Raw genomic sequence first — 25,001 nt, 5'->3', positions numbered from 1 at the left:
GCTTCACCCCAAAATGACTTAGGAACCCCAGAACTTAACATTATGCAGCGCACTGGGACCGTTTTGTGCCTTGTTATTCCACTTTCTTTACACATTCTATCGAATTCAGTATTACAGAATTCTAGGCCGTTATCTGTCCTTAAAAATTTGATCCTCTTGCTAGTTTGGTTTTCCATTTGTTTCTTCCAATTGTTAAAGTTATGGAAGGTTTCAGTTTTGTCTTTCAATAGATAGACCCACACTTTTCTGGTGTAGTCATCTATGATAGATAGGAAATACCTATTCCCACCTGATGTGGGATTACTAGCAGGACCCCACAGATCAGAATGCACATATTCAAGCATGCTTTTAGCCTTATGCGTACTGGTGGAAAACGACACTCTATGGTGCTTCCCAAGCACACAGTGATCACAGAACGATAGGTCAGACACACAGTCATTACCAAATGCACATTTTTCATTAAGTAGCTTAAGTCCTTTAATGCTTACGTGTGCAAGCCTACTATGCCACGTGTGTGTGTGTGATCGATTTTGGCGGAAGAAATAGAGGAGTTTGATCCTCTAATCACTTCCCCAGTAGTGATATAAATGTCGTTTTTCTTGATTCCCTTAATAGAGATTAACGCACCCTTCATCATTTTAAACATACTGTTTTCAATTTTACCCGTGAAGTTGTCTTTCTCAAGTCTTCCTACTGAAATTAAATTCCTAGATAATTCCGGAATATATCTAACTTCTTTTAACACGTACACAAAGCCTGTGTTAAATTTTATCTTTATATCTCCAATTCCAGCAATTGTATAGGAGAAGTTATCACACAGAACTACTTGTCCATCATTAGATTCTTGCAAGTTTTCAAACCAATTCTTTTCAGATGTCACATGAAAAGACGCACCAGAATCTAATATCCATTCATGCATGTGAGAATTAGTAGTTAAGTTTAATTCAGTAGTGTATGCGACTGGACTAGTGATCACATAGACTTCACTGTTTTCAGTATCGGAGGTAGAGGATAACACATTTACCTCATCTCTTTCCTTAATCTTCTGTTTTCCTTTTTCTTTATGACAGTCTTTTATAAAATGCCCTGTGCCTCCACAGCCATATCATTTTCTACCCTTAGTTCTCGACTTTGATCTAGGTCTACCATTACTACTTGATTCGCCACTACTTTGGTATCCATCATGACTGACTTGCCTAAATTGTGTTCTACCCTGCATCATATGCAACTCTCCACTCCTCCTATCCTGTTTTTCAGCCTTCATTTCCATCTCTTTACTTCTAAGAGAATCTACGACAATTTCAGGTGTTAGCGTTTCCCTACCATACTTAATAGCATTTTTAACTTCTTTATAAGAGTCTGGGATTGAATTGAGCAAGATAATGGCCTTATAGGTTTCAGACACGGCTTCGTCACAATTGACAATATCTTGCACCAATTTATTAAATACATCTAGATTGTCGTCGAGATCCTTTGAAGGATCCATTTTAAAGCTGAAGAATCGTTCGAGTAGGTAGAGTTTATTCGGTGTAGATTTAAGCAAGTATAAGTCTTCTAGTCTTTTCCAAAGTTCTTTGGTGGTTTTTAGTTTTCCCACTTTTCTTAAGACGGCGTCAGACAAGTGTAATATTATTGAGGTATAGGCAAGCTCATCGGCTTCCTCTTTTTGTTCTTTTGAGATATCAGGTGCAAAATTGCCTTCGATGGCTTTTGATACCTTTTGTTGGACTAGTATGCCTCTCATCTTTTGTTGCCAGATAGAGAAGTCCCATTTACCGTTAAAAATTCCTAAATCAAAATTATGTGTTGTCATTGGTTAACACCCTAATTAAACCACACGAAGTAGTATTGGGAAACGTGATAAGGTAATGTCTTGTTAATTATTAGCAAAGGTAATAATGAACCTAAATGCTACGTCCACCAAGGAATAACAAGCACTTTAAATTAAAAGAACAAATACTTAATTAACGCAAGTAATCCTAATTCTAGCACACGCAATGGTTACCCCTTCACGGTAACCCCAAAACCTAACGATCACCCCACACGATGATCTTGCTATTGCTGAATTTAAATGGATTAAGCCAATTTACCAGAGCGGACCTATCTGAGTCCGTAAAGTGGAGAAAAAAGAGCTTGCTGTTGAATTTCAATCGGCGTCGTATCAAAGGGCAAAATCGTCCAACTTTTTCTGTGTAACCTGAAACACAAAACAAAGTATATTAGCGCGTTCAGGAGATCGAAACAAACAAGTTACCTGAAGACTGCGTTGCCGGAAAACCCCCCACGCGCCGCCGCCACGCGCCGCCTCTCCCGGAGCGCCTCGGCCTGCTGATGATGGGTATGGCCTCCGTTTGTCCAACCGAGCTTTGGTTTGTGAGTAATTGTAAATTTTCAGATTCGGATTCTAGGTTGTAGGTGCGAAAATCAGCCGATTTTGAGCCGTTTTTTGCCACCCGAGCTCTGATACCAGATGTTAGGACCTTCCTCTTGCTGCTCACGGTGATTTCCGGGCTCAGTTAACCATTAAAACCGAATTTAACATCAATTTTGGAGTCACCAATACCGCCGGCGCCTCTTCCTCTTTGGTTGCTTTCCTCCTTTGCTTTGTTGATTTAATCCACTCACTTAGGATGGATACCACTCAGGTAAGGTTCACAAAGACTCAAGCAATTGGGGTGAAGAAGAAATCATGAAGAAGATGAAGGCAGAAGAACACGGCTGGGCACGACAGTTTCTCTAACTCTCACGGCTTCAACATTGGACGGACTCAACAAGGGTGAAAACACCAATATATATAGTAAGTCAAGTGGCCAACATAAGGTAAGTCGAGATATGATAAGTAGGCTCGACTAGGGTTAACTTCCAATGGAAGGAATCAACAAGCCACAAAGAGTACTAGCCGTCCAATAGGTAAAGCAACGTTTGGTTGGTTCATCCATTATTCGATGTTGAATTATCGTTCAGTCATTCATGTTGACTGATAAAATTGGTTCTTATCATCGCCCGGGAGGTCGTTTGACAACATAATGTCTAACATTAACGATTAGTCCCACGTGGCTATTCAAAATGCTTGAGTTTAATGAATGAATTGAAACAAGAATATACCATAAGAAAATTTAAACTAATTAAAATTCACTCGTCGAAGTTTCTTTATTAACAATGGTCAAATTGAAACAAAAACATAACTTTTAGGTGACTCACGAAATTTTCCTTAGGAACAATCTACTCGGTGACAATTGACAAATTATTATTATTTTTGCGCGCTCTCTCTCTCATTTTCAATTATAAAATCTTCCATAAAATAATATTACACGTATAAAAAATTGCAGTCGAGGTACCAAACCTTTCTTTTATTAGCAAACTTTGTCCAAACCTTTCATTTGTGCTACCAAAGGTACCAAATCTTTCAAAAATGTGCACCCGAAGTCCAAATGGACGGAAAAGACCATTAGTTGACCAAGAAAAGTAAATTTGACCAAATTGGAATGGATAAAATGGCAACTTGATAATTACCATATTAAATAAATTGAACAAAAAAAATCAAAAAATCAAGAAAAAAATCAAAAAATTAAGAAAAGAAATTTGAAAAGGGTTGTCTTCTTCAACCATCCCACCCTACGCCACCCCACCGTCTTTGTCCCTAAACCAGCCACGAGAACCACCCCACCCCACCCCACCATCTTTGTATTTCTTTCTTGGGATGACTTTTAACCAAAAAAAAAAAAAAGATTCGGAGAGTTCCAGAATTTATCGAATATAATTTTCTCCAAAATGGGTCCTCAATTATCATCTTTTTGAACAAAAAACAAAAAATGCCCCCACAATCTACCGCTTAATTTGCATTTTTTCCCTCTTCAACCTTCTCTGTGTGAAAATTAAGTTCATGTCCTGCCTCAATTCGTGACCTTGTGGGTCCAAATGCTTCTTATTGGTACCGTCGTTCTTACACTTGTGTGTCATATTGAATACGACAAGTGCATTTTTGGTATTATTATTGGATGATGAGTCGACATGCACTTTGATTAGCTGTGGATTGGTCAGGTTCATTGCGAGGTTGTAAAATCCATGGGCGGTCAGTGGCAATAACCCGAATAATCTGGTCGATTTTGGAGAAATTTGTTCGATTTTGTAATGGATTTTTGGTAATGGGTGTGAGAAGAAGTTGTTGCCGACAGTGGTGTCGGTTGGTCTCTTGGCAATGGTGCTGGTGGCTAGTTTAGGGACAAAGATGGTGGGGTGGGGTGGCGTGAGGTGCGATGGGGTGGGGTGGGTGGTTGAAGAAGACAACCAATTTTTAATTTCTTTTCCTAATTTATTTATTTTTTCTTGATTTTTTGATTTTTTTGTTCAATTTATTTAATATGGTAATTATCAAATTACCATTTTATCCATTCTAATTTGATCAAAATAGGTCAAAATTTATTTTTCTTGATCAATTAACGCTCAAATGGATGGTTTCATTTGGATTTCGGGTGCGGATTTTTAAAAGGTTTGGTACCTCCAGTGGCACAAATAAAATGTTTGAGCAAAATCTGTTAATAAATGAAATATTTGATAACTCGGCTGCAATTCTCCCTTACATGTAAATTGAAAAAAAAAAATTCTTCTTTTTCAATCATCCATTCTCTAAAAAAATGCTATTCCACCAATTATAATTTGAAAAAATGGAAGTCAAACGGGGGCGAAGTATGTCTATATCTCGTACTGACTTTTATTTTTTTAGGCCCCATTTGATTTTCATAGATTTAAGAATGAGAATAAAAAATATAATTAATAAGAGACTCAAACAAAAAATAAAAAATCAAATATGATGATTTGATGTGATTGTTAATAGTCATATTTTTTATTTTTTTGTTCAGAGAATGAGAATAAAACGGGGCTTGGTGAATACGAGGGCAACAAAGTCATTTGACGTGAGATCCGGATATACTATCTATACAAGACAATATTCTCTTCCTTCCTTGGAAAACGCGTCTCGTGTTCCCACCATCCTCTCTTTTTCACGTGATGCCTTCTACGCCTCACCATTGACTCCTCTCTCAGACACACATAACACATACAAAAAAAGTTCCCAAATTACTTCGAATCCATCTTGAACTCTCCATTTCTAGGGTTTTATGTCCACCATTATCCATATATTTCATATCCATTCTTGATTCTCGTAAAACGAACAGCTAAGAATTTCCCCCTATTTTCAGTCATTATCTTGAAGAAACTTTTCATTACCATTTAATGCGTTTGAGTTTTAATCCATCAATGTTTATGAACCAACCTCAGATCAAATCTTTTTGTGATTGCTACAATGAAGTTTAAAATCCTGCGGTGCTCATCGCTCCCGATCAATTTCTTGGAAACGTTGTCGTCTTCTGCATCATCTTCATCAACATTGTCAATGGCGGCGCCCCGGGGTTCGGTGGTGGAAGCTGGAGGGCGGGTTTTAGATAAGGATGAGGAGAAGAATACGGAGTCTCCTACCAGGAAGAAGGTCAAGGCGGAGAAGTTTCCGATTTCGCGGTGGGAGTTCGCGGCGGCGTTAGGGGTGTTTTTGGTATTTTCAACCGGATTGTTGTGTATTTACCTCACCATGCCAGCTGCGGAATATGGAATGCTCAAGCTGCCTCGCAACCTTGCCGATCTTCGCTTGCTCAAGTAAGGTTTTTTCCCTACCATTTCATTTGGGATAATTATATTGCGTATTTTGAATTTTTGGAGGCTTTTTAATATCTTTTATTTCGTACTGATTATTATTGTTGAAACTGTGGCTCCTGTTATTTATCTTTAATAATTGTATGTGGGTTGTAATGTTTAATGCATTGTTATTTATACAAACCTCAGTAATCTAGTACTAGTACAATCAGATCGTGTATCTGCTCGCCTAGATAAGTTACTTTGGATTGAACTAATTTACTAGTTTTTTGTAAGTTCGAAGCGATTGAATTAGATATATGGTTGCACGGGATGAGAGCTAGTATTTTTTCATAATTTCTTTGTCTTTTGGTTTGTTAAAGAAAGAGGAGTACATCATAAGATTTGCGCATATTTATCTTGTTGAAATTTCAAGAACGGCCACCAAGAAGTTGTTAGTCTCCTTCAATATAATGAAGTTTTGGTCTTAGTTGTAGCAAGGTATGGCAGACTGCAAATCTCTTTGACCCTTGATTGATTAACTTGATTCTTCCAGATTATTTTGAAAATATTTACCCGTGTGATTTTTATAGAACAGCCCATAAGTTGCTGTGATATAATAGATTTTATAGTTTATTCTTATCATTTGCATCTATAAATGACTAGATCCAGTTTTTATTTGTCTTTTAGATAGTCTGTAAGCTAAATTCAACAACGGTTTTAGTTATCTAACGAATCATTCTGTTCATCTAACAAATTATTAGACTGTTGCTGAAATTTGTCCATGGTTTCCTGAATGTTCTTTAATTTTTGCTCCAGAAATCATCTTGCTAAATATGCTCAAGTTTACCCAGCGAAGTTCATTCTAGGTTACTGCTCAATGTACATATTCATGCAAACGTTTATGATTCCTGGGACAATTTTCATGTCCTTACTAGCTGGAGCACTCTTTGGTGTCAAAGGCATTCTCTTGGTTGTCTTTAATGCCACAGCTGGTGCATCGTGCTGCTTCTTTCTATCTAAACTTATTGGCAAGCCTATTGTTAACTGGTTGTGGCCTGAGAGATTGAGATTTTTTCAGGCTGAGGTACCTTTTTTTATTCTATTTTTCTTTCTCATTTTGTAATATTTTAAAACTGCAGGTTGCTTCATTCATAGATGGACGTCTTATCTTTAACACTTCACCCATTTCAGATAGCAAAGCGGAGAGAGAAGTTGCTCAATTACATGCTCTTTTTGAGAGTTACCCCAACGTTACCAAACCTTTTTATCAATCTGGCATCACCTATTGTTGATGTACCATTTCATATTTTCTTTCTGGCAACTGTTATTGGTCTTATTCCAGCCTCCTACATTACTGTAAAGGTAAGACTTACATTTCATTCTCGAGTTTTTAGTATTATTTTCTTCTGGATGTTGGTATTGCAGAAGGCAGAATAAGAATCGGACATGTTCATCCCTGCAATGCTGTTTATGTTGCCGCTGCTTTTGTTTCAGGCTGGACTTGCTCTTGGAGATCTGAAATCAGTCAAAGATCTATATGATGTTAAGACTTTGGCCTTGCTTTTCCTCATTGGATCTCTTTTATTAGTTCCAACCCTTTTGAAGAGGAAGCGAATATACGAATAGGGATGTGGTGAGTTTCCACATATATTTATGGAGATGGAGCACAAGATAATTTATCTTTTAACTGTTCTTGCATTTTGTTACCAGGACCCTGAGGGTGCAGGACCTTGTTTCTACACTGCTGCCGAGTGCTGAGAAGGTGTTTACTTTTGCTTGTGATACATGGGTTTGATCGATTACTCTACTATAGTTCAAAGGCAGAAAGCTGATTATTCAAATTTATGTAGGCTGATTAGGTAACATTCTTACCCAGGTTTTATCATGCGTGACAGAAATCTTGGGTAGCGATGATATATTGGATGTCATGTACCAAACAATTATGTAAATTATAGAATTTGATTCAAATATCAGCATAGCATCAAAAAGAAGTTATTTAAGTGATATAACATGAGACCTCCTCAATGGCGATGTACCACATTGTGAAAGCTCATACATACCCCTTTGCTGTTGGAAAAATATGGGAAGTTGCTTTAGTACTTAGTTGTTCTCTATATTAGTTGTAAAATGCTTGAAGATGACTTAGTTTTATTATGCGCTCGATTAATTTTCCGGCTGTTTGCCTCATCTGTCAAGAATTGTCTATATATTAACGGTCTGTTTGGCAAGGCTTTTCCTTCTTGTAGAAGAGCTTTTTAAGGAAGTTTTCTTAGGCCATCTTCCTCTAAGAGTTCTCATAGCAAGATTGAACACTTTCAAAAAACTATTCAAACATATTCAAAAGCAATTTTCCAAGTTTCATAAGTAAATGTTGACTTTTAAGAATTATTGCCAAACATGACCTGAATTATATCATGCTGTATGATCTTTAATGCCCTGTTTTTGAATTAAAAGTTAAGCCAAGAATAGGTGGGGTGGGTCTTTAACTGTGGTCAAATTAAGTTGAGGGAAAGGGAAGGAATTGTCATCCTTTAAACTAAAGCAATTAATTTAACAGAAGATAAAAAAATTCGTTCGAGTATAAATCCAAACTTTCGTAGTTCACCTACTAAAGTTGTCTTGAATAAATAACGTGGCGTTGGAGTTTGGTGGTATGTGCTACTCTGAATATTTATGCAATTGTAGGATTTTCATTTCTAATTGTTAGAACATATTTGTGGGCAACATTTTAGTGTTAGTTTGCCAATTTCATCGTCCAAATATTCGTGTAGAACTCGTACAAGGATCTAACACAACACTTGTGACCTCTATTAACATAAATTAATAGAAATACCAAGATAACCTTGTAAAATAGTCATGAAAGTATCTCTGGCATCCTCTGTTCCAACAGGACAATATTTTGATCCAAGTTTGTCAGAGTGCAATTTTTGGTAAAATAACATCCTACTTTGTCAATATCACATGGATCCCCACATACTGGAGATCATATGTGGTAACTACTACTACAATATATCTATACGATTATTGAAAAAGAAAAATTCATCATTCATTAATTTAGCAAACACGACTGTAAGTCCATGTTTGTTATAGAGTTTGGACAGAAGTAGACAGCACTGTAGACAAAATTTTAGCTTTCTTCATCCTTTAATATTGTCCAGTACTGTTTGGTCGACCTTGCCATACATCTGGAGTTAGAAGCTATACAAAAGATGGCCTATTTATTCCTTCCCTGTGTCTTTTCCTTGCAGTGTATCTGCCAAGTTAAAGTTCAAATTGCCTCTCATGGTTCTACCCCCAACCCCAGCATTACCCTTCCTCATCATCGTAGCAAATTCTCCATAATCAATTCGGCCATCCTGCAATGATAAGAGTTAAATAACAACGTTAGCTTTAAGGTTTTCCAGCACTGAAATTACTGCTATGAATTCATACATTATCTATGTCGATTTCACTAATTATGTCCTCCAGATGAACATCCCCGAGGCCGAAATCTTTGCACGCCTGTTGAAGCTCATCAACGGTGATATAACCACTTCCATCCTTGTCGAAGAAAGAAAATGCAGCAAGCAAATTTTCCTCCCTTTCCATCTTATTCATATGTAAGGTTGCAGCAAGAAATTCACCATAGTCAATAGTCCCATTGTTATCAATATCAGCCTGCCAGAAAACTCTGAATTTAATTGTCTGAACATCTGGTGAAAACTATGTACTAGAACAGAGATACTAGGTATACCGCGTTCATAAGTGCCTTGATTTCGGATTCCATTAATTCAGAGCCGACTCTTTTTAGACCTTGTTTAAGTTCCTCAAACGTTATTGTCCCACTATTATCTGTATCAATCATCTTGAACAATTGTCTCAATCCCCCGATTTCTTCTTCCGAAAGTCTTTCTGCTATGACCTGCACAACGTATGTTCTTGAAAAATGCATTGTCAAAGATGACCTGTATTAAAATCCTAAAATTTACGTACTAATTGAGTATTTAGTTAACAGATCAAGTTGTTAATCTTGCTTCTGTAAGAATGTAGAATAGTAATCAAAGAATAATTCCGGAACTCAAATCTCTTCATGAACCAATTCGATGCAAATAAACAAGAAAGACATCAAATGGGGACATACGCGCAGTGCCATCTTTTTAAGTTTGTTCATGGCGCAGAACTGTTTTAGGCGTGAGAGAACTGCAGATCCCAAAGGTTTGTCCGGGGCAACTGTATCATCCACAATCCAAGGGTGACCTATTACGAAAGCCAAGTTTCCTTTGTTTAATAATATGTAAAAGTAAAACAAGAACAGACATAATTCATATGAGAAGCAAGAATACAACTTACATAGGACTTCATGAGCAGATATTCGTCTTCTAGGGTCTCTATCGAGCATTTTTCCTATAAGATCTTTTGCACTATCTGAGATGTTTGGCCATGGCTCAGATTCGAAATCTATTTTTCCTTTCAGAATCTGTCTGAAGATACCATTATCTGTCTCTGCGAGTCGAAAATTTGAAAAAAGAACAGAGATGAACAAGGAAATATTAAAAGATGAAATTAGTTGGTGATTATAGGAAAATGGTGAATTCGAAAGCTTACCAGCCCAAAATGGTGGAACTCCACATAATAATATGTAGAGGATAACGCCTGCGCTCCACACATCACTTTCATGGCCGTAATATTTATGCAACACTTCAGGCGCGACATAGTAGGGACTTCCAACTACATCAGAAAGATATTGTCCTGGTAGGAATATTATCATAAAATTCTCCATCAGATTATATCAATAATTCTCATTGTAATTCAAGGTCTACTAATTCTCATGTACGTTTAAACCTACATATTTGAAGAAAGAAACTAACGAAATGGATCAAACAGAATCCAAGAATATACCAGGTTTGAAGAAAACCGATAACCCAAAATCCGTGGCCTTAAGCTTTGCATCCTCATCAGGAGTATCGAAAAGGAAATTTTCCGGCTTAAGATCCCTATGCATTACACCAAGAGAATGACAAGCCTCGACCACCCCAACAATGGTTTTCATAAGGTGAGCTGCTTTTTTCTCGCTGTAATGACCTTTCTGAACAATCCTATCGAAAAGCTCGCCGCCAGCACACAATTCCATAACCAGATGAACAAACACATTGTCTTCATAAGTCCCTTTAATCCTCACAACGTGAGGATGCTCCGACAAATGGTGCATTATCTGAATTTCCCTCCAAACATCATCGTAATCCTCCCTGCACAAAAGCTTGCGTTTTGGGATCGATTTACATGCATATTCAATGCCTGTGGCCTTCTCTGTGCAATGATAAGTCGTCCCGAATTGGCCTTGGCCTAATTTTCTCCCCAAATTGTAATGATCTCGGAGTCTTGGGGTTTGATAAGGAAGAACTGCTGATGCAATCTTTGAGGATGATCCTGAAGAATGTTTCTTCATCGAGTATTGTTAGTAGGGACCTATCTATCTCTAAGCTCTTTGTTCTCTCTCTATCTACAAGTTCTTTTGTTTCTTGATTGGAGTTTGAGAAAAAATCTCTGTTCTGTTTTTGTTTCACCATAAATTATTGAGAAGTAACTAACAATTGATTTTTGGTCATACAATTTGGCGGAGTTTGTGGTGGAGCTTGACTAAGTGCATTGTGCCTTTTTCTTGTGGTAATTTCTAATGGGATAAAAACACCATTATTAGAGTTAGTGACATCTTTTTTTACACTAGGGACGCCAACAGGCCGGAGTGGCCTGGGGCAGCCTGTCATGAATTTGCAGGAGGCAGGCGGAACAAATTGGGATTTTTTATTTTTATTTTTGGGGAAGGGCTCAATATTCCTAATTTAAACATCACATTTCATTTATTTAAATTTCCAGCTGTTGCAAGAAAATAAAAATAAAAACCTTATAACTTCATAGGCAAGAAAATTGAAACAAATGGAAAAGAAAACAACGTTTATGTCCTTCAATTAGTTTGTCAAATAATATATAATAAATTCACAATTGCAGAACAACAGAAGAGTTAAAATGTAAATTAACAATTCAACCTATGGCCTTGGACACAATGATCTTTGACAACTATTATAAAGAACTTGACAAGGGCAGTTATTTATATATTAATTCACAACAAATTCTATCCATGTATGCACTTTTGACATACTCAGCTGTGTAAATTGGGCAGTACTGAACGAAGAAAAATAAGCTAAAATGTTATATGTCCAATACACTGCATACCAAACAAGCTTAACTAAAAGTCGGGAAAGCATTCCAGTAATTGGCTGACATGGTTTTGAGCATTTTGCTCACTGTTTTGGGACATTAATAACAGGTTTGTGTAAGCATATGATGAAGGCTCAGTTACTTCTGATGCAAGTAACTTATCCAAGCTCTTCCAATCACTAATTTGATTCCCATAATTGCTTTTATAATCCTCGGTCGACTCTTCATTCCCAAATATTGCATTACCTTCGAAATGTAAACTTTCGTTCGTAGTAAAATCAGTTGTTAACATGGGTGGGCTATCGAGTTCTGGAAGTTCAACTATTTGATTTTCGAAAACTGAAGCAAGTGGAGACTGCTGAAAATTTGTCCCTTGATTAATTGGATCGAAGTGTTGCGTTCCATTCGGGGTGCTTGGATATGATGGATTAGGCCTGTAATTTCTGTTGATCGATCTGGTATAGTAGACATTATTCCATGCTTCAAAACCTTGCTTCTGATTTGGACTTGGCTTCTTGAATGCTCGACAAACCACCCATCCTTCTTCCTGTAATGTTTGATAATATTAACGCGCTAATTTCTATATAATACAATGCGAGAACTACATCCACTTGACGTTGCAAGTTTTTTACTTATCAATGTTTTCGTCATGCCCCCTCTAAAAGGACGACCTAATACATGTCTAGAATACTCGATATAATTGTCTTTATTCTAGACTGATGCAGCACAATAAAGAAAGGAAGAAGAAAGCTTGTCTCTCCAATTAGCAATTTAAACCACAGAAAGTGCTTTGGAAAAGAGCGTTTGTCACCTTTGAAATCATTACAGAATAAGAAAAAATATTGAAGAGGGTAATGGATTTATAAAAGTCATGTTTTTTTATGAACAAAAATATAAAAAAAGCAAATATTTGGGATGAGAGTCATTCAGGATATCTACTGTAACAATCAGAAGATATACATCTATATCTATATCTGTTTATTTTTCATAATTCAAGGCAAAGTCACTTCTAATGTATGAACTTAATTCTTGCTCTTAGACTATCTTAGTGTCTATTTAATCGATCGAGCAATAATAAAATAAGAATAAAATCAGAAATTAACACACAGAAATTTAAAGTAATTCTCCTAGATGATGTTGAAATTACCTGAGAGGGTCCATGTTCAGATGTTTGGAGCCGATATTCGTGCATGATCCAGTCAGTTTTCTGTCCATTTGGTGCGCGTCCTTTGTAGAATACTAATGTCTTCCTCATCCCTATCATTTTGTCATTCGAAAGCACTGCCTTATCCCTTCCGGTTGCCTTCCAGAAACCGGCAGCTGTCGCCCTGTTTGTTCGAGTTCCAGTTGGATACTTCCTGTCCTTGTGACTGAAAAAATACCACTCATTTTGTTCTTCATATCCTGATTTGCACTGATCTGCAGTTAAAAATTTGTAGCATGAATCGTCAGAACCTATTCTGCCCCATAAATGAAATCTGGGACTGAGCAATTCGCAAACTGAAGCGAAAGTGAGAAGAATGCTACGTAGATAATTTGATTAGGTAAAAAATTTAAAATGCAAATGGGTACCTTGAATGTCCCAGGGCTCCATTCTGTAGAGATCAATGTCAACGATGATATCAAGATCAATTTTCATGGCGTTAACTCTTCTCTTTAGGTAGTAGCCAACGAGTTCTTCCTCGGTGGGGTGAAATCGAAAGCCTGGAGGGATACATGATTCGATTTCCATAGTCGAATCCATACTATTCCTGGGTAAAGAATGCCAAATATATGTTAGGAAAAGAGCGAAGTTCTGATCAGAAGATTTTAGTTCTTTCGTTAGCACTAAATTTAAGCGAATAATGCAAATCCGAAGAAGACATTTGGTGTCCAATGTTAAATACAATTCAATTGTAGGGTCTACTATTACAATCCATCTTACCAAAAAAATCATAAAAGCAAACCATACCCCCAAAGATGTTTTCATTCTTAAGGTTTACTGTAAAGCTACTTTTGGAAGACACTCTCCTGATGAAGTGAAGGAAAAAAGTTCACAAATTACAGAGAGTAAAATTCACACAACTTGTTTCTTTTCTTGTGAAATTGTCATGATTCATTCATATATCCACTCGTGAACATTATGGTTTGATGGTCCCATGAATTGTTGCTGCATGTTTTGGAATTGTGTTTTTATGAGGAAAAAAAGTGGCAGACCAAATGATTCATGCTAAAACATGGGCCAATACATGTGTAGCAAAATTAAGAACATTTATCACAAAAGTGGCCGTAAAAATTTGACTTGTGAACATGGGGGCATGCTCGTTTCATTGATTGCATTCAGCTGCACCCTTCATCACACCATTTCTGAACCAGAACGTACAATTCCCAAATCTATACTTCGATCCGGTTGCAGTTTTCTGATCGAAAGAACGTTTTAGGACTGACTTGCGCACACATAAAACGATAGAGAAGACATATAGATACACTAGCTAAAGAGAGATTTTGCAATGCATACAATCTGATCAATAAGATCTGGAACAAGGGTTTGAAGATGACAAGTTTCTTTTTCCATTAAAGCCCACTCCGGTTCAGGAGGGGACTCGACTTGACCTCTGAACGAGTTAAAGCTAAAAAACTAAACTTGATGGTTCTAGCTGAAAGAAAACAGATTCCTATTTCATTTTGCTATACACATACCTATGCATGAATACAAATTTACATCCAAAAGCACAGGAATAAGAAAAATACTAACCACAAGTTCAACTTTTTTGTGTGTTCTTGAACTGCCTAGAGAGAGCGACTAGATTTCTAGGAATAGGAGGTGAATATATTGGTGAAGAGAATGACTTGATTGTATTGAATGTTGGTTAATGCTGTTGGTAAGAGGGCTCTTTATATATTAATACGATAAGCCAACAAACAGTTAATGAATATGACAGATCAAACATAAGATTTATATATATAAAATAAAGTTTTAGAAAGTCCATATACACATACAAAAGGTAATGTGAGTAAAAGAGATTGTATATAGCAAATAAACAAGAAAGACATCAAATGGGGACATACGCGCAGTGCCATCTTTTTAAGTTTGTTCATGGCGCAGAACTGTTTTAGGCGTGAGAGAACTGCAGATCCCAAAGGTTTGTCCGGGGCAACTGTATCATCCACAATCCAAGGGTGACCTATTACGAAAGCCAAGTTTCCTTTGTTTAATAATATGTAAAAGTAAAACAAGAACAGACATAATTCATATGAGAAGCAAGAATACAACTTACATAGGACTTCATGAGCAGATATTCGTCTTCTAGGGTCTCTATCGAGCATTTTTCCTATAAGATCTTTTGCACTATCTGAGATGTTTGGCCATGGCTCAGATTCGAAATCTATTTTTCCTTTCAGAATCTGTCTGAAGATACCATTATCTGTCTCTGCGAGTCGAAAATTTGAAAAAAGAACAGAGATGAACAAGGAAATATTAAAAGATGAAATTAGTTGGTGATTATAGGAAAATGGTGAATTCGAAAGCTTACCAGCCCAAAATGGTGGAACTCCACATAATAATATGTAGAGGATAACGCCTGCGCTCCACACATCACTTTCATGGCCGTAATATTTATGCAACACTTCAGGCGCGACATAGTAGGGACTTCCAACTACATCAGAAAGATATTGTCCTGGTAGGAATATTATCATAAAATTCTCCATCAGATTATATCAATAATTCTCATTGTAATTCAAGGTCTACTAATTCTCATGTACGTTTAAACCTACATATTTGAAGAAAGAAACTAACGAAATGGATCAAACAGAATCCAAGAATATACCAGGTTTGAAGAAAACCGATAACCCAAAATCGGTGGCCTTAAGCTTTGCATCCTCATCAGGAGTATCGAAAAGGAAATTTTCCGGCTTAAGATCCCTATGCATTACACCAAGAGAATGACAAGCCTCGACCACCCCAACAATGGTTTTCATAAGGTGAGCTGCTTTTTTCTCGCTGTAATGACCTTTCTGAACAATCCTATCGAAAAGCTCGCCGCCAGCACACAATTCCATAACCAGATGAACAAACACATTGTCTTCATAAGTCCCTTTAATCCTCACAACGTGAGGATGCTCCGACAAATGGTGCATTATCTGAATTTCCCTCCAAACATCATCGTAATCCTCCCTGCACAAAAGCTTGCGTTTTGGGATCGATTTACATGCATATTCAATGCCTGTGGCCTTCTCTGTGCAATGATAAGTCGTCCCGAATTGGCCTTGGCCTAATTTTCTCCCCAAATTGTAATGATCTCGGAGTCTTGGGGTTTGATAAGGAAGAACTGCTGATGCAATCTTTGAGGATGATCCTGAAGAATGTTTCTTCATCGAGTATTGTTAGTAGGGACCTATCTATCTCTAAGCTCTTTGTTCTCTCTCTATCTACAAGTTCTTTTGTTTCTTGATTGGAGTTTGAGAAAAAATCTCTGTTCTGTTTTTGTTTCACCATAAATTATTGAGAAGTAACTAACAATTGATTTTTGGTCATACAATTTGGCGGAGTTTGTGGTGGAGCTTGACTAAGTGCATTGTGCCTTTTTCTTGTGGTAATTTCTAATGGGATAAAAACACCATTATTAGAGTTAGTGACATCTTTTTTTACACTAGGGACGCCAACAGGCCGGAGTGGCCTGGGGCAGCCTGTCATGAATTTGCAGGAGGCAGGCGGAACAAATTGGGATTTTTTATTTTTATTTTTGGGGAAGGGCTCAATATTCCTAATTTAAACATCACATTTCATTTATTTAAATTTCCAGCTGTTGCAAGAAAATAAAAATAAAAACCTTATAACTTCATAGGCAAGAAAATTGAAACAAATGGAAAAGAAAACAACGTTTATGTCCTTCAATTAGTTTGTCAAATAATATATAATAAATTCACAATTGCAGAACAACAGAAGAGTTAAAATGTAAATTAACAATTCAACCTATGGCCTTGGACACAATGATCTTTGACAACTATTATAAAGAACTTGACAAGGGCAGTTATTTATATATTAATTCACAACAAATTCTATCCATGTATGCACTTTTGACATACTCAGCTGTGTAAATTGGGGAGTACTGAACGAAGAAAAATAAGCTAAAATGTTATATGTCCAATACACTGCATACCAAACAAGCTTAACTAAAAGTCGGGAAAGCATTCCAGTAATTGGCTGACATGGTTTTGAGCATTTTGCTCACTGTTTTGGGACATTAATAACAGGTTTGTGTAAGCATATGATGAAGGCTCAGTTACTTCTGATGCAAGTAACTTATCCAAGCTCTTCCAATCACTAATTTGATTCCCATAATTGCTTTTATAATCCTCGGTCGACTCTTCATTCCCAAATATTGCATTACCTTCGAAATGTAAACTTTCGTTCGTAGTAAAATCAGTTGTTAACATGGGTGGGCTATCGAGTTCTGGAAGTTCAACTATTTGATTTTCGAAAACTGAAGCAAGTGGAGACTGCTGAAAATTTGTCCCTTGATTAATTGGATCGAAGTGTTGCGTTCCATTCGGGGTGCTTGGATATGATGGATTAGGCCTGTAATTTCTGTTGATCGATCTGGTATAGTAGACATTATTCCATGCTTCAAAACCTTGCTTCTGATTTGGACTTGGCTTCTTGAATGCTCGACAAACCACCCATCCTTCTTCCTGTAATGTTTGATAATATTAACGCGCTAATTTCTATATAATACAATGCGAGAACTACATCCACTTGACGTTGCAAGTTTTTTACTTATCAATGTTTTCGTCATGCCCCCTCTAAAAGGACGACCTAATACATGTCTAGAATACTCGATATAATTGTCTTTATTCTAGACTGATGCAGCACAATAAAGAAAGGAAGAAGAAAGCTTGTCTCTCCAATTAGCAATTTAAACCACAGAAAGTGCTTTGGAAAAGAGCGTTTGTCACCTTTGAAATCATTACAGAATAAGAAAAAATATTGAAGAGGGTAATGGATTTATAAAAGTCATGTTTTTTTATGAACAAAAATATAAAAAAAGCAAATATTTGGGATGAGAGTCATTCAGGATATCTACTGTAACAATCAGAAGATATACATCTATATCTATATCTGTTTATTTTTCATAATTCAAGGCAAAGTCACTTCTAATGTATGAACTTAATTCTTGCTCTTAGACTATCTTAGTGTCTATTTAATCGATCGAGCAATAATAAAATAAGAATAAAATCAGAAATTAACACACAGAAATTTAAAGTAATTCTCCTAGATGATGTTGAAATTACCTGAGAGGGTCCATGTTCAGATGTTTGGAGCCGATATTCGTGCATGATCCAGTCAGTTTTCTGTCCATTTGGTGCGCGTCCTTTGTAGAATACTAATGTCTTCCTCATCCCTATCATTTTGTCATTCGAAAGCACTGCCTTATCCCTTCCGGTTGCCTTCCAGAAACCGGCAGCTGTCGCCCTGTTTGTTCGAGTTCCAGTTGGATACTTCCTGTCCTTGTGACTGAAAAAATACCACTCATTTTGTTCTTCATATCCTGATTTGCACTGATCTGCAGTTAAAAATTTGTAGCATGAATCGTCAGAACCTATTCTGCCCCATAAATGAAATCTGGGACTGAGCAATTCGCAAACTGAAGCGAAAGTGAGAAGAATGCTACGTAGATAATTTGATTAGGTAAAAAATTTAAAATGCAAATGGGTACCTTGAATGTCCCAGGGCTCCATTCTGTAGAGATCAATGTCAACGATGATATCAAGATCAATTTTCATGGCGTTAACTCTTCTCTTTAGGTAGTAGCCAACGAGTTCTTCCTCGGTGGGGTGAAATCGAAAGCCTGGAGGGATACATGATTCGATTTCCATAGTCGAATCCATACTATTCCTGGGTAAAGAATGCCAAATATATGTTAGGAAAAGAGCGAAGTTCTGATCAGAAGATTTTAGTTCTTTCGTTAGCACTAAATTTAAGCGAATAATGCAAATCCGAAGAAGACATTTGGTGTCCAATGTTAAATACAATTCAATTGTAGGGTCTACTATTACAATCCATCTTACCAAAAAAATCATAAAAGCAAACCATACCCCCAAAGATGTTTTCATTCTTAAGGTTTACTGTAAAGCTACTTTTGGAAGACACTCTCCTGATGAAGTGAAGGAAAAAAGTTCACAAATTACAGAGAGTAAAATTCACACAACTTGTTTCTTTTCTTGTGAAATTGTCATGATTCATTCATATATCCACTCGTGAACATTATGGTTTGATGGTCCCATGAATTGTTGCTGCATGTTTTGGAATTGTGTTTTTATGAGGAAAAAAAGTGGCAGACCAAATGATTCATGCTAAAACATGGGCCAATACATGTGTAGCAAAATTAAGAACATTTATCACAAAAGTGGCCGTAAAAATTTGACTTGTGAACATGGGGGCATGCTCGTTTCATTGATTGCATTCAGCTGCACCCTTCATCACACCATTTCTGAACCAGAACGTACAATTCCCAAATCTATACTTCGATCCGGTCGCAGTTTTCTGATCGAAAGAACGTTTTAGGACTGACTTGCGCACACATAAAACGATAGAGAAGACATATAGATACACTAGCTAAAGAGAGATTTTGCAATGCATACAATCTGATCAATAAGATCTGGAACAAGGGTTTGAAGATGACAAGTTTCTTTTTCCATTAAAGCCCACTCCGGTTCAGGAGGGGACTCGACTTGACCTCTGAACGAGTTAAAGCTAAAAAACTAAACTTGATGGTTCTAGCTGAAAGAAAACAGATTCCTATTTCATTTTGCTATACACATACCTATGCATGAATACAAATTTACATCCAAAAGCACAGGAATAAGAAAAATACTAACCACAAGTTCAACTTTTTTGTGTGTTCTTGAACTGCCTAGAGAGAGCGACTAGATTTCTAGGAATAGGAGGTGAATATATTGGTGAAGAGAATGACTTGATTGTATTGAATGTTGGTTCATGCTGTTGGTAAGAGGGCTCTTTATATATTAATACGATAAGCCAACAAACAGTTAATGAATATGACAGATCAAACATAAGATTTATATATATAAAATAAAGTTTTAGAAAGTCCATATACACATACAAAAGGTAATGTGAGTAAAAGAGATTGTATATATGTTATTGATTACGCGTGGGGTGGCAGATTGGATCAAAGCTTTGTTTGGACGGCGTGACACCAAATTTTCACGCCACCCTCCACCGTTATATTGTGCCCTAAGACTTTAATTTCCACTTGTCTGAAAATGAACTTGGATGGTGCGTGACAATAAAGAGATTATTCTACCATTCATGACGAAGGTAACTGGTGTAAGTGACGAGAGAGCAGATCAGCTTCACCTTTCTATCCGAACACAAGAAATTTATCAAGAATGAAATGAAGCTATGGACTTTCCTAATCCTAATTTGAATTATAGTAATAAATTTATAGTCTCCATCTAGTAGTAAGTCCAGATGTGATGAGGAAATAAAGAGACATTATACCCGAACTCGATATATAATGACGAAGAGTACGTCTGCTGAGAATGGAGTGTAGCTATTTTGCATTGTCCATTGTAATCCTTATTTCTCATCAAGAAATTTGATATTTTTTCTAATTCTTTTGCATTTTTAACTAAGATCAGATCAATTTACTGCTAATAATGGTTACAGTAAAAACAAAAATCTTGTCTTGTCATTGCCATTTGAATTAGCACTGAAACAAATATTTGCTTTTGCTTTTGCATTTTGCATTTTGCTCATCCCACAATCCAGCAATTCTTGTCTGTTAGGTGCGCCGCCCTTACACATTTGAAGCCAGTAGACGGAAGACATGTGGATGACACCTCGAATTCCGAGCTGTCTATTTCAGTATGCTAATCATTTGTGGTGTCATGTATTCATATATATATTTGTGAGATGAGTCTTAGAAAAGCCATCATCCAGCTTTTCTGTATTTGGCTTTGGCTTTGGCTTTGGCTTTGGCTTTGGCTTAGGCTTAATGCATGTCGGGTGATTAATTACTATTAGACACTAATCAAAATTGCCTTAAATTTAATGAATCCTATGAAATGTACATTTTTAATACTTTATTTATCAAATTAAGATTTTAAATCAAGTAGTTAAGTAGGATACAGCTCTTTGTACTTGTCCTTAATTGGATCTATCTGAAATTTAATGAATCTTTTTTATTATTATCTTTAATAAAATACGAGTCTTTTGATATAGTACGATAGTTTAGAGCTTTATTTACAATTTCTTGAAAGTTGGTACTTGGGGTTTTCTTATTTTCTTTAAATACAAGAAGTATGGGTTTATTGTTAGTAGGTTGTTTGGATAAGATTATATTCAACTTCGAGATTTTCGTTAGATTCAATTTTGAAATATACTCTTTGGATCGAATGAATGATTTTGTTGATGTAAACCAATCCTCGGCATCATTTAGAATTAACGAGTGTTGATGGTTTATTCTTGATATATCCTTAAATAAATGACATTTTATATTGTATTAGATCGTACTCGGTACTCCATTTCTTGCGCTCGCTATGCCCTTGTTTGAGCCCCATTCTTTTTATAAGAATGCATTTTTAATAGTGTAACGATGAGAAATATTTGATTAAAAAATAAAGAAAGGTTTTAAATTTGTGTGTAATATTATTTTATTAAAGAATTTGCGGTTGAAATGATGTCAAAATACTGTTTAAGATTGTATTTTTTCAAATGAATGGAGATCAAACATGGGTTATATTTAAGGAGGGAAAATTAAAACCCCATAAGATGCCAAAAATACTGGTTTGGTCCCAGACTTGAGTTATATTATATGCACTTAAAAAATAGATTTTGATAGGTTTTATGGTCCTATTATATTTATCAATAGAGTGCCTTATCCTTATTAAAACCCATAATTTTACAAGAGAAAGAAAGACAAAAAGATAAAAGAAGAAAACAAATTAAAAAATGTATCAGCAGAAAAAAATAATAATAAGACCTCACTTTTTGGTTGCACATGCTTTCTGTATTATAATTATGCAATATATATAAGCTGTTCAATTATTTTAAGACCACATAGCTTGTAAAACTTGAGTGTGATACAAGAGAAGAGCCCAAAAGCCTCTTTTTTTTTTTTTTTTTTAAATATAGCTTTGTATTTAAAATAATAAAATTAATTTATTAAGGGTTGATCGAGACAAAAGTACTGTACCAAATATTATAATCTAGTAAGTTTCCAACCAAAGAATGACAACAAAAAACCTTAGAAAGTAAACATCATCAGTTTCAACATTTCCTGACTGAAGATTGTTTTTATTCTTCTTCTTCTTCTTCTTCTTTCTTTCTTTATCATATTTTAATATTTAGTCTGCATATTAATGTTTTTGACAGAGCGGAGAGTACTGAAATGTAAGCAGTTTCATGAGAAAAAAATGGTGTCCATGTCTTTATTCATCGATGTATCGCATCATTAATGTCTAATTATTTGATACGGAGTATTACTTGAACATGACGTTGAGTCTATAACATATTACTGAAATAAGGACTAAATGGTATACAGCGTTTAGGGTGGATTCTTTAGTTTGGTTTGAATGATAAGATATATTTGCATCTATGACTATCTCAGTTTTTAATAGCATCGATTTAACACATGCTACAATTTGTGATGTTATGTTTGGTCCTTTTAAGAAAATGGAGAATGATGTTGAGCATTATTTAAATATGAGATTTATGGTTTGTTTGATTGTAAAGATGGAATTTGAGTGGAAAGAAAATAAATTTCAGGGAATTGAATTGCATAGAAATTATTTTATTGAGAATTGTCAATTATTGTGTTTGATTGGTATAATTTTCCACGTGGAGAATATTGAAATAAAAGAGTTTTTTGGTGTTCGTTTGTCTTTATTTTACATGAAAATTGTTGATTAAAGGGATAGAATTTACTTGTATTGGAAATTGTCAATTATTGTGTTTAATTGGTATAATTTTTCACGTGAAAATATTGAAATAAAAGTGTTTTTTGGTGTTCGTTTGGCTTTATTTTATATGAAAATTGTCGATTAAAGGGATAGAATGTACTGGTATTGGGAATGGAATTTGTTTTCATTGCCCAAAAAAAACCAAGAAAACCAAAAATCATCCAAAAATATCTAGCTTTTGGTGTTCGTTTGGCTTTGTTTTGCATGAAAATTGTCAATTTAAGGGATATCATCTTTTACCGTTATTCCTAAAATTTGTTTCAATTAGCGAAAAAAAAAATCCCGAAAAACCACTTTGGTGGGAATTAAAATTCAAGGAAAACAAGGAAAATACTGATGTGGCAAGAGTGTGTGGAAAACCAATTCCATGAAAAAATTAACATCAAATATGACAAAAGTGGGAAATAGAATTTAAATTCCATTTTCCATGCAATTTCCACGCCCTATCAAACAGGCCCTTAATCTATCTTAGATGAGAATTGAAGCGAGACTCAAGCGAATAAAATTTACTTATTCAAATCAAACAATTTTATATATTTGAATAATCATTTATTAGAGTTGAAAAAAATTTGAATTATCTTAGAAAATCCTATAGTGTTTCCACACAAACCACTTCTCTAGACTCGCCACGCTCATATATAATATTAGCAACATATTATTATTCAGCAAGGTAGTTGCTTAATTTTTCTCGGACTTGATGTTGACAGCAAAAAATAAGATGAAAAATTTCGTCGTCAAAATTAAAATTTCTGGTAATGAATAAAAAATCAAAATGGAAAAGACAATAACGATAATATGGACGGACATGAGTTTTTATATGAGTTCAATTATCCACATATTTATCAGCATTATTATTCTAGTAATTGTATTATTAACATAATTATGTGATACTAATTGACAAATTAAATGATGAAGTGGTCCTTACACTCTAGTATTTATAGCTTTGTATGGTCGGAAAGTAACTTTTTTTTCTTATTAACTTTGAACTACTAGTTCAAATTTTATAAATAGTACTAGTGTACGTGACAATATAAAAGTCGATGCAACTATTGTGAAAATTTTCTCTTAACATGCTACGCAAAATGTTGACTCATTTGAGAATATCAATCTTGAAATTTGTGTGTCGTTGATTCTTCATTGGATCGAATTACTTTTTTGAGTTCAATGAGTTTTATACAATATTAAGGTTTAATGTTGCTTATTAAAAGATTCACCTTATTAAGAGTGGTGTCTCAAATTCTTATATATTTATCTATATTTCGATACACGTGGAATTTACTTATTTACAATATTCTTTAGTTCTAGGTTATGTCGAAACTCCTCCTAAACTTGTGTTATACTTTTATCATCCTTGTTAATAAAGTATATCTATTTGATTTGATATACTCTAATTTTTCTGTATATAATGTGTTATTGATTTATTTTTTTCTTGTTCTTTTTGCCTTTCTTCTTGCTAGGGTGGGGTATGTTAATGTATAAATTTCATATTGATTAAATATCAAAATATAAACCAACATATAAGGGATTCAACTACTCCTCTTAATAAAATTGATCTTTTAAGAAGAAAATTCAATCATTATATTGTCTAGTATTGCATGTCCAACATGTAGCATGAAGAAAAGGTTTACATTTTGCCACTTGTTAAGTTTCTGTCAAACTCGAACTTGAAACAACAATAAAAACTCAGACTCTGGGTTTAGAATGATGTCTTTTTTTGCATGAAAGAATGTTTAACAGACTCTTAAATTGGTGAGACTCATTGACATTTTAGCATAAATACATTTATATTGTGGCTGCTCCAACTCGGTCGGCCTTGACCGTCAAATTTTGTGACTAGAAACACTACGGTAGTCGACCTCAGAGAATAACTTTATGTTGTTGAGATTTTAGTGAATATTAATAATTACATTTAATTCGTCTCTAGTTGCGATTATTCCAAGATTTTTAGCAATATTTGAAACGTTAATAAAGCAGCTGATCTCAGCTTAACAGCAATAGTTGAATGTTTTCCTACCCAACAATTTTAGTGGAATGGGAAATGACCGCTAAACCCTTTGTTTTTTGCATTCAAAAGTCTTCAGCGGGGCATTTTTTGGGATTACAAAGAAAAGACCTTACAGCTGATTTTTTTCTGTGTCAACAATTTCGGCTGGAGCCTGAATTTGTATGGAGGTTAGATTCCTTTAGAATTGTATTTTATGACGGGTAGAATACAT

The 25,001-nt window shown here is 35.4% G+C and overlaps 5 protein-coding genes across 9 annotated transcripts; 1 reads left to right on the top strand and 4 right to left on the bottom strand.

Annotated features, from left to right (window-relative positions):
- Nucleotides 1-4,964: 4,964 nt before the first annotated feature.
- LOC111409117 (uncharacterized membrane protein At4g09580-like) lies at nucleotides 4,965-7,798 on the top strand. Its single transcript, XM_023039062.1, has 5 exons — nucleotides 4,965-5,649; nucleotides 6,445-6,712; nucleotides 6,820-6,990; nucleotides 7,123-7,261; nucleotides 7,339-7,798. Exons 1-4 carry the CDS (start codon nucleotides 5,303-5,305, stop codon nucleotides 7,252-7,254), a joined length of 918 nt encoding a protein of 305 aa, XP_022894830.1. The 5' UTR covers nucleotides 4,965-5,302; the 3' UTR covers nucleotides 7,255-7,261; nucleotides 7,339-7,798.
- A 709-nt stretch (nucleotides 7,799-8,507) lies between these two features.
- LOC111409116 (calcium-dependent protein kinase 11-like) lies at nucleotides 8,508-11,053 on the bottom strand. Its single transcript, XM_023039061.1, has 7 exons — nucleotides 10,507-11,053; nucleotides 10,213-10,356; nucleotides 9,958-10,110; nucleotides 9,749-9,864; nucleotides 9,362-9,529; nucleotides 9,061-9,285; nucleotides 8,508-8,984 (listed from the first exon to the last, which is right to left on the bottom strand). Exons 1-7 carry the CDS (start codon nucleotides 11,051-11,053, stop codon nucleotides 8,847-8,849), a joined length of 1,491 nt encoding a protein of 496 aa, XP_022894829.1. The 3' UTR covers nucleotides 8,508-8,846.
- A 518-nt stretch (nucleotides 11,054-11,571) lies between these two features.
- LOC111409115 (NAC domain-containing protein 30-like) lies at nucleotides 11,572-14,652 on the bottom strand. 3 transcript variants are annotated; one of them, XM_023039058.1, is made up of 4 exons: nucleotides 14,558-14,652; nucleotides 13,396-13,574; nucleotides 12,971-13,242; nucleotides 11,572-12,370 (listed from the first exon to the last, which is right to left on the bottom strand). In XM_023039058.1, the coding sequence occupies exons 2-4, from the start codon at nucleotides 13,565-13,567 to the stop codon at nucleotides 11,852-11,854; spliced, it is 963 nt and encodes a 320-aa protein (XP_022894826.1). In that variant the 5' UTR covers nucleotides 13,568-13,574; nucleotides 14,558-14,652; the 3' UTR covers nucleotides 11,572-11,851. The 3 variants fall into 3 exon arrangements, with proteins under 3 accessions (XP_022894826.1, XP_022894827.1, XP_022894825.1); XM_023039059.1 differs by lacking the exon at nucleotides 14,558-14,652 and adding an exon at nucleotides 13,775-14,524; XM_023039057.1 differs by lacking the exon at nucleotides 14,558-14,652 and having other exon boundaries at nucleotides 13,396-13,759.
- Nucleotides 14,130-16,259, bottom strand: LOC111409494 (calcium-dependent protein kinase 11-like). The gene is made up of 7 exons (XM_023039540.1): nucleotides 15,630-16,259; nucleotides 15,336-15,479; nucleotides 15,081-15,233; nucleotides 14,872-14,987; nucleotides 14,503-14,605; nucleotides 14,321-14,415; nucleotides 14,130-14,222 (listed from the first exon to the last, which is right to left on the bottom strand). The coding sequence occupies exons 1-7, from the start codon at nucleotides 16,174-16,176 to the stop codon at nucleotides 14,130-14,132; spliced, it is 1,251 nt and encodes a 416-aa protein (XP_022895308.1). The 5' UTR covers nucleotides 16,177-16,259.
- A 549-nt stretch (nucleotides 16,260-16,808) lies between these two features.
- Nucleotides 16,809-19,825, bottom strand: LOC111409114 (NAC domain-containing protein 30-like). 3 transcript variants are annotated; one of them, XM_023039055.1, is made up of 4 exons: nucleotides 19,681-19,825; nucleotides 18,519-18,697; nucleotides 18,094-18,365; nucleotides 16,809-17,493 (listed from the first exon to the last, which is right to left on the bottom strand). In XM_023039055.1, the coding sequence occupies exons 2-4, from the start codon at nucleotides 18,688-18,690 to the stop codon at nucleotides 16,975-16,977; spliced, it is 963 nt and encodes a 320-aa protein (XP_022894823.1). In that variant the 5' UTR covers nucleotides 18,691-18,697; nucleotides 19,681-19,825; the 3' UTR covers nucleotides 16,809-16,974. The 3 variants fall into 3 exon arrangements, with proteins under 3 accessions (XP_022894823.1, XP_022894824.1, XP_022894822.1); XM_023039056.1 differs by lacking the exon at nucleotides 19,681-19,825 and adding an exon at nucleotides 18,898-19,647; XM_023039054.1 differs by lacking the exon at nucleotides 19,681-19,825 and having other exon boundaries at nucleotides 18,519-18,882.
- Nucleotides 19,826-25,001: the final 5,176 nt, after the last annotated feature.

The sequence above is a fragment of the Olea europaea genome, chromosome 14 (genome assembly GCF_002742605.1).
Source record: "Olea europaea var. sylvestris chromosome 14, O_europaea_v1, whole genome shotgun sequence".
Classification (NCBI taxonomy): domain Eukaryota; kingdom Viridiplantae; phylum Streptophyta; class Magnoliopsida; order Lamiales; family Oleaceae; genus Olea; species Olea europaea.
This window is presented reverse-complemented; position numbering and strand designations above follow the sequence as displayed.

Bases quoted from the DNA above. Each gene is read 5' to 3' on its own strand.
- LOC111409117 (XM_023039062.1), top strand. From the start codon at position 5,303: ATGAAGTTTAAAATCCTGCGGTGCTCATCGCTCCCGATCAATTTCTTG. The intron at 5,650-6,444 runs GTAAGGTTTTTT...TTTTTGCTCCAG, and splicing joins GCCGATCTTCGCTTGCTCAA to AAATCATCTTGCTAAATATG. The intron at 6,991-7,122 runs GTAAGACTTACA...CTTTTGTTTCAG, and splicing joins CCTCCTACATTACTGTAAAG to GCTGGACTTGCTCTTGGAGA.
- LOC111409116 (XM_023039061.1), bottom strand. From the start codon at position 11,053: ATGAAGAAACATTCTTCAGGATCATCCTCAAAGATTGCATCAGCAGTT. The intron at 10,357-10,506 runs GTATATTCTTGG...TATTCCTACCAG, and splicing joins ATCGGTTTTCTTCAAACCTG to GACAATATCTTTCTGATGTA. The intron at 10,111-10,212 runs GTAAGCTTTCGA...TTCGACTCGCAG, and splicing joins AGTTCCACCATTTTGGGCTG to AGACAGATAATGGTATCTTC.
- LOC111409115 (XM_023039057.1), bottom strand. From the start codon at position 13,759: ATGATTTTTTTGGTAAGATGGATTGTAATAGTAGACCCTACAATTGAA. The intron at 13,243-13,395 runs GTACCCATTTGC...TTTTAACTGCAG, and splicing joins GGAGCCCTGGGACATTCAAG to ATCAGTGCAAATCAGGATAT. The intron at 12,371-12,970 runs GTAATTTCAACA...CAAACATTACAG, and splicing joins CTGAACATGGACCCTCTCAG to GAAGAAGGATGGGTGGTTTG.
- LOC111409494 (XM_023039540.1), bottom strand. From the start codon at position 16,176: ATGAAGAAACATTCTTCAGGATCATCCTCAAAGATTGCATCAGCAGTT. The intron at 15,480-15,629 runs GTATATTCTTGG...TATTCCTACCAG, and splicing joins ATCGGTTTTCTTCAAACCTG to GACAATATCTTTCTGATGTA. The intron at 14,606-14,871 runs GTATGTCCCCAT...CTAGAAATCTAG, and splicing joins TTAAAAAGATGGCACTGCGC to TCGCTCTCTCTAGGCAGTTC.
- LOC111409114 (XM_023039054.1), bottom strand. From the start codon at position 18,882: ATGATTTTTTTGGTAAGATGGATTGTAATAGTAGACCCTACAATTGAA. The intron at 18,366-18,518 runs GTACCCATTTGC...TTTTAACTGCAG, and splicing joins GGAGCCCTGGGACATTCAAG to ATCAGTGCAAATCAGGATAT. The intron at 17,494-18,093 runs GTAATTTCAACA...CAAACATTACAG, and splicing joins CTGAACATGGACCCTCTCAG to GAAGAAGGATGGGTGGTTTG.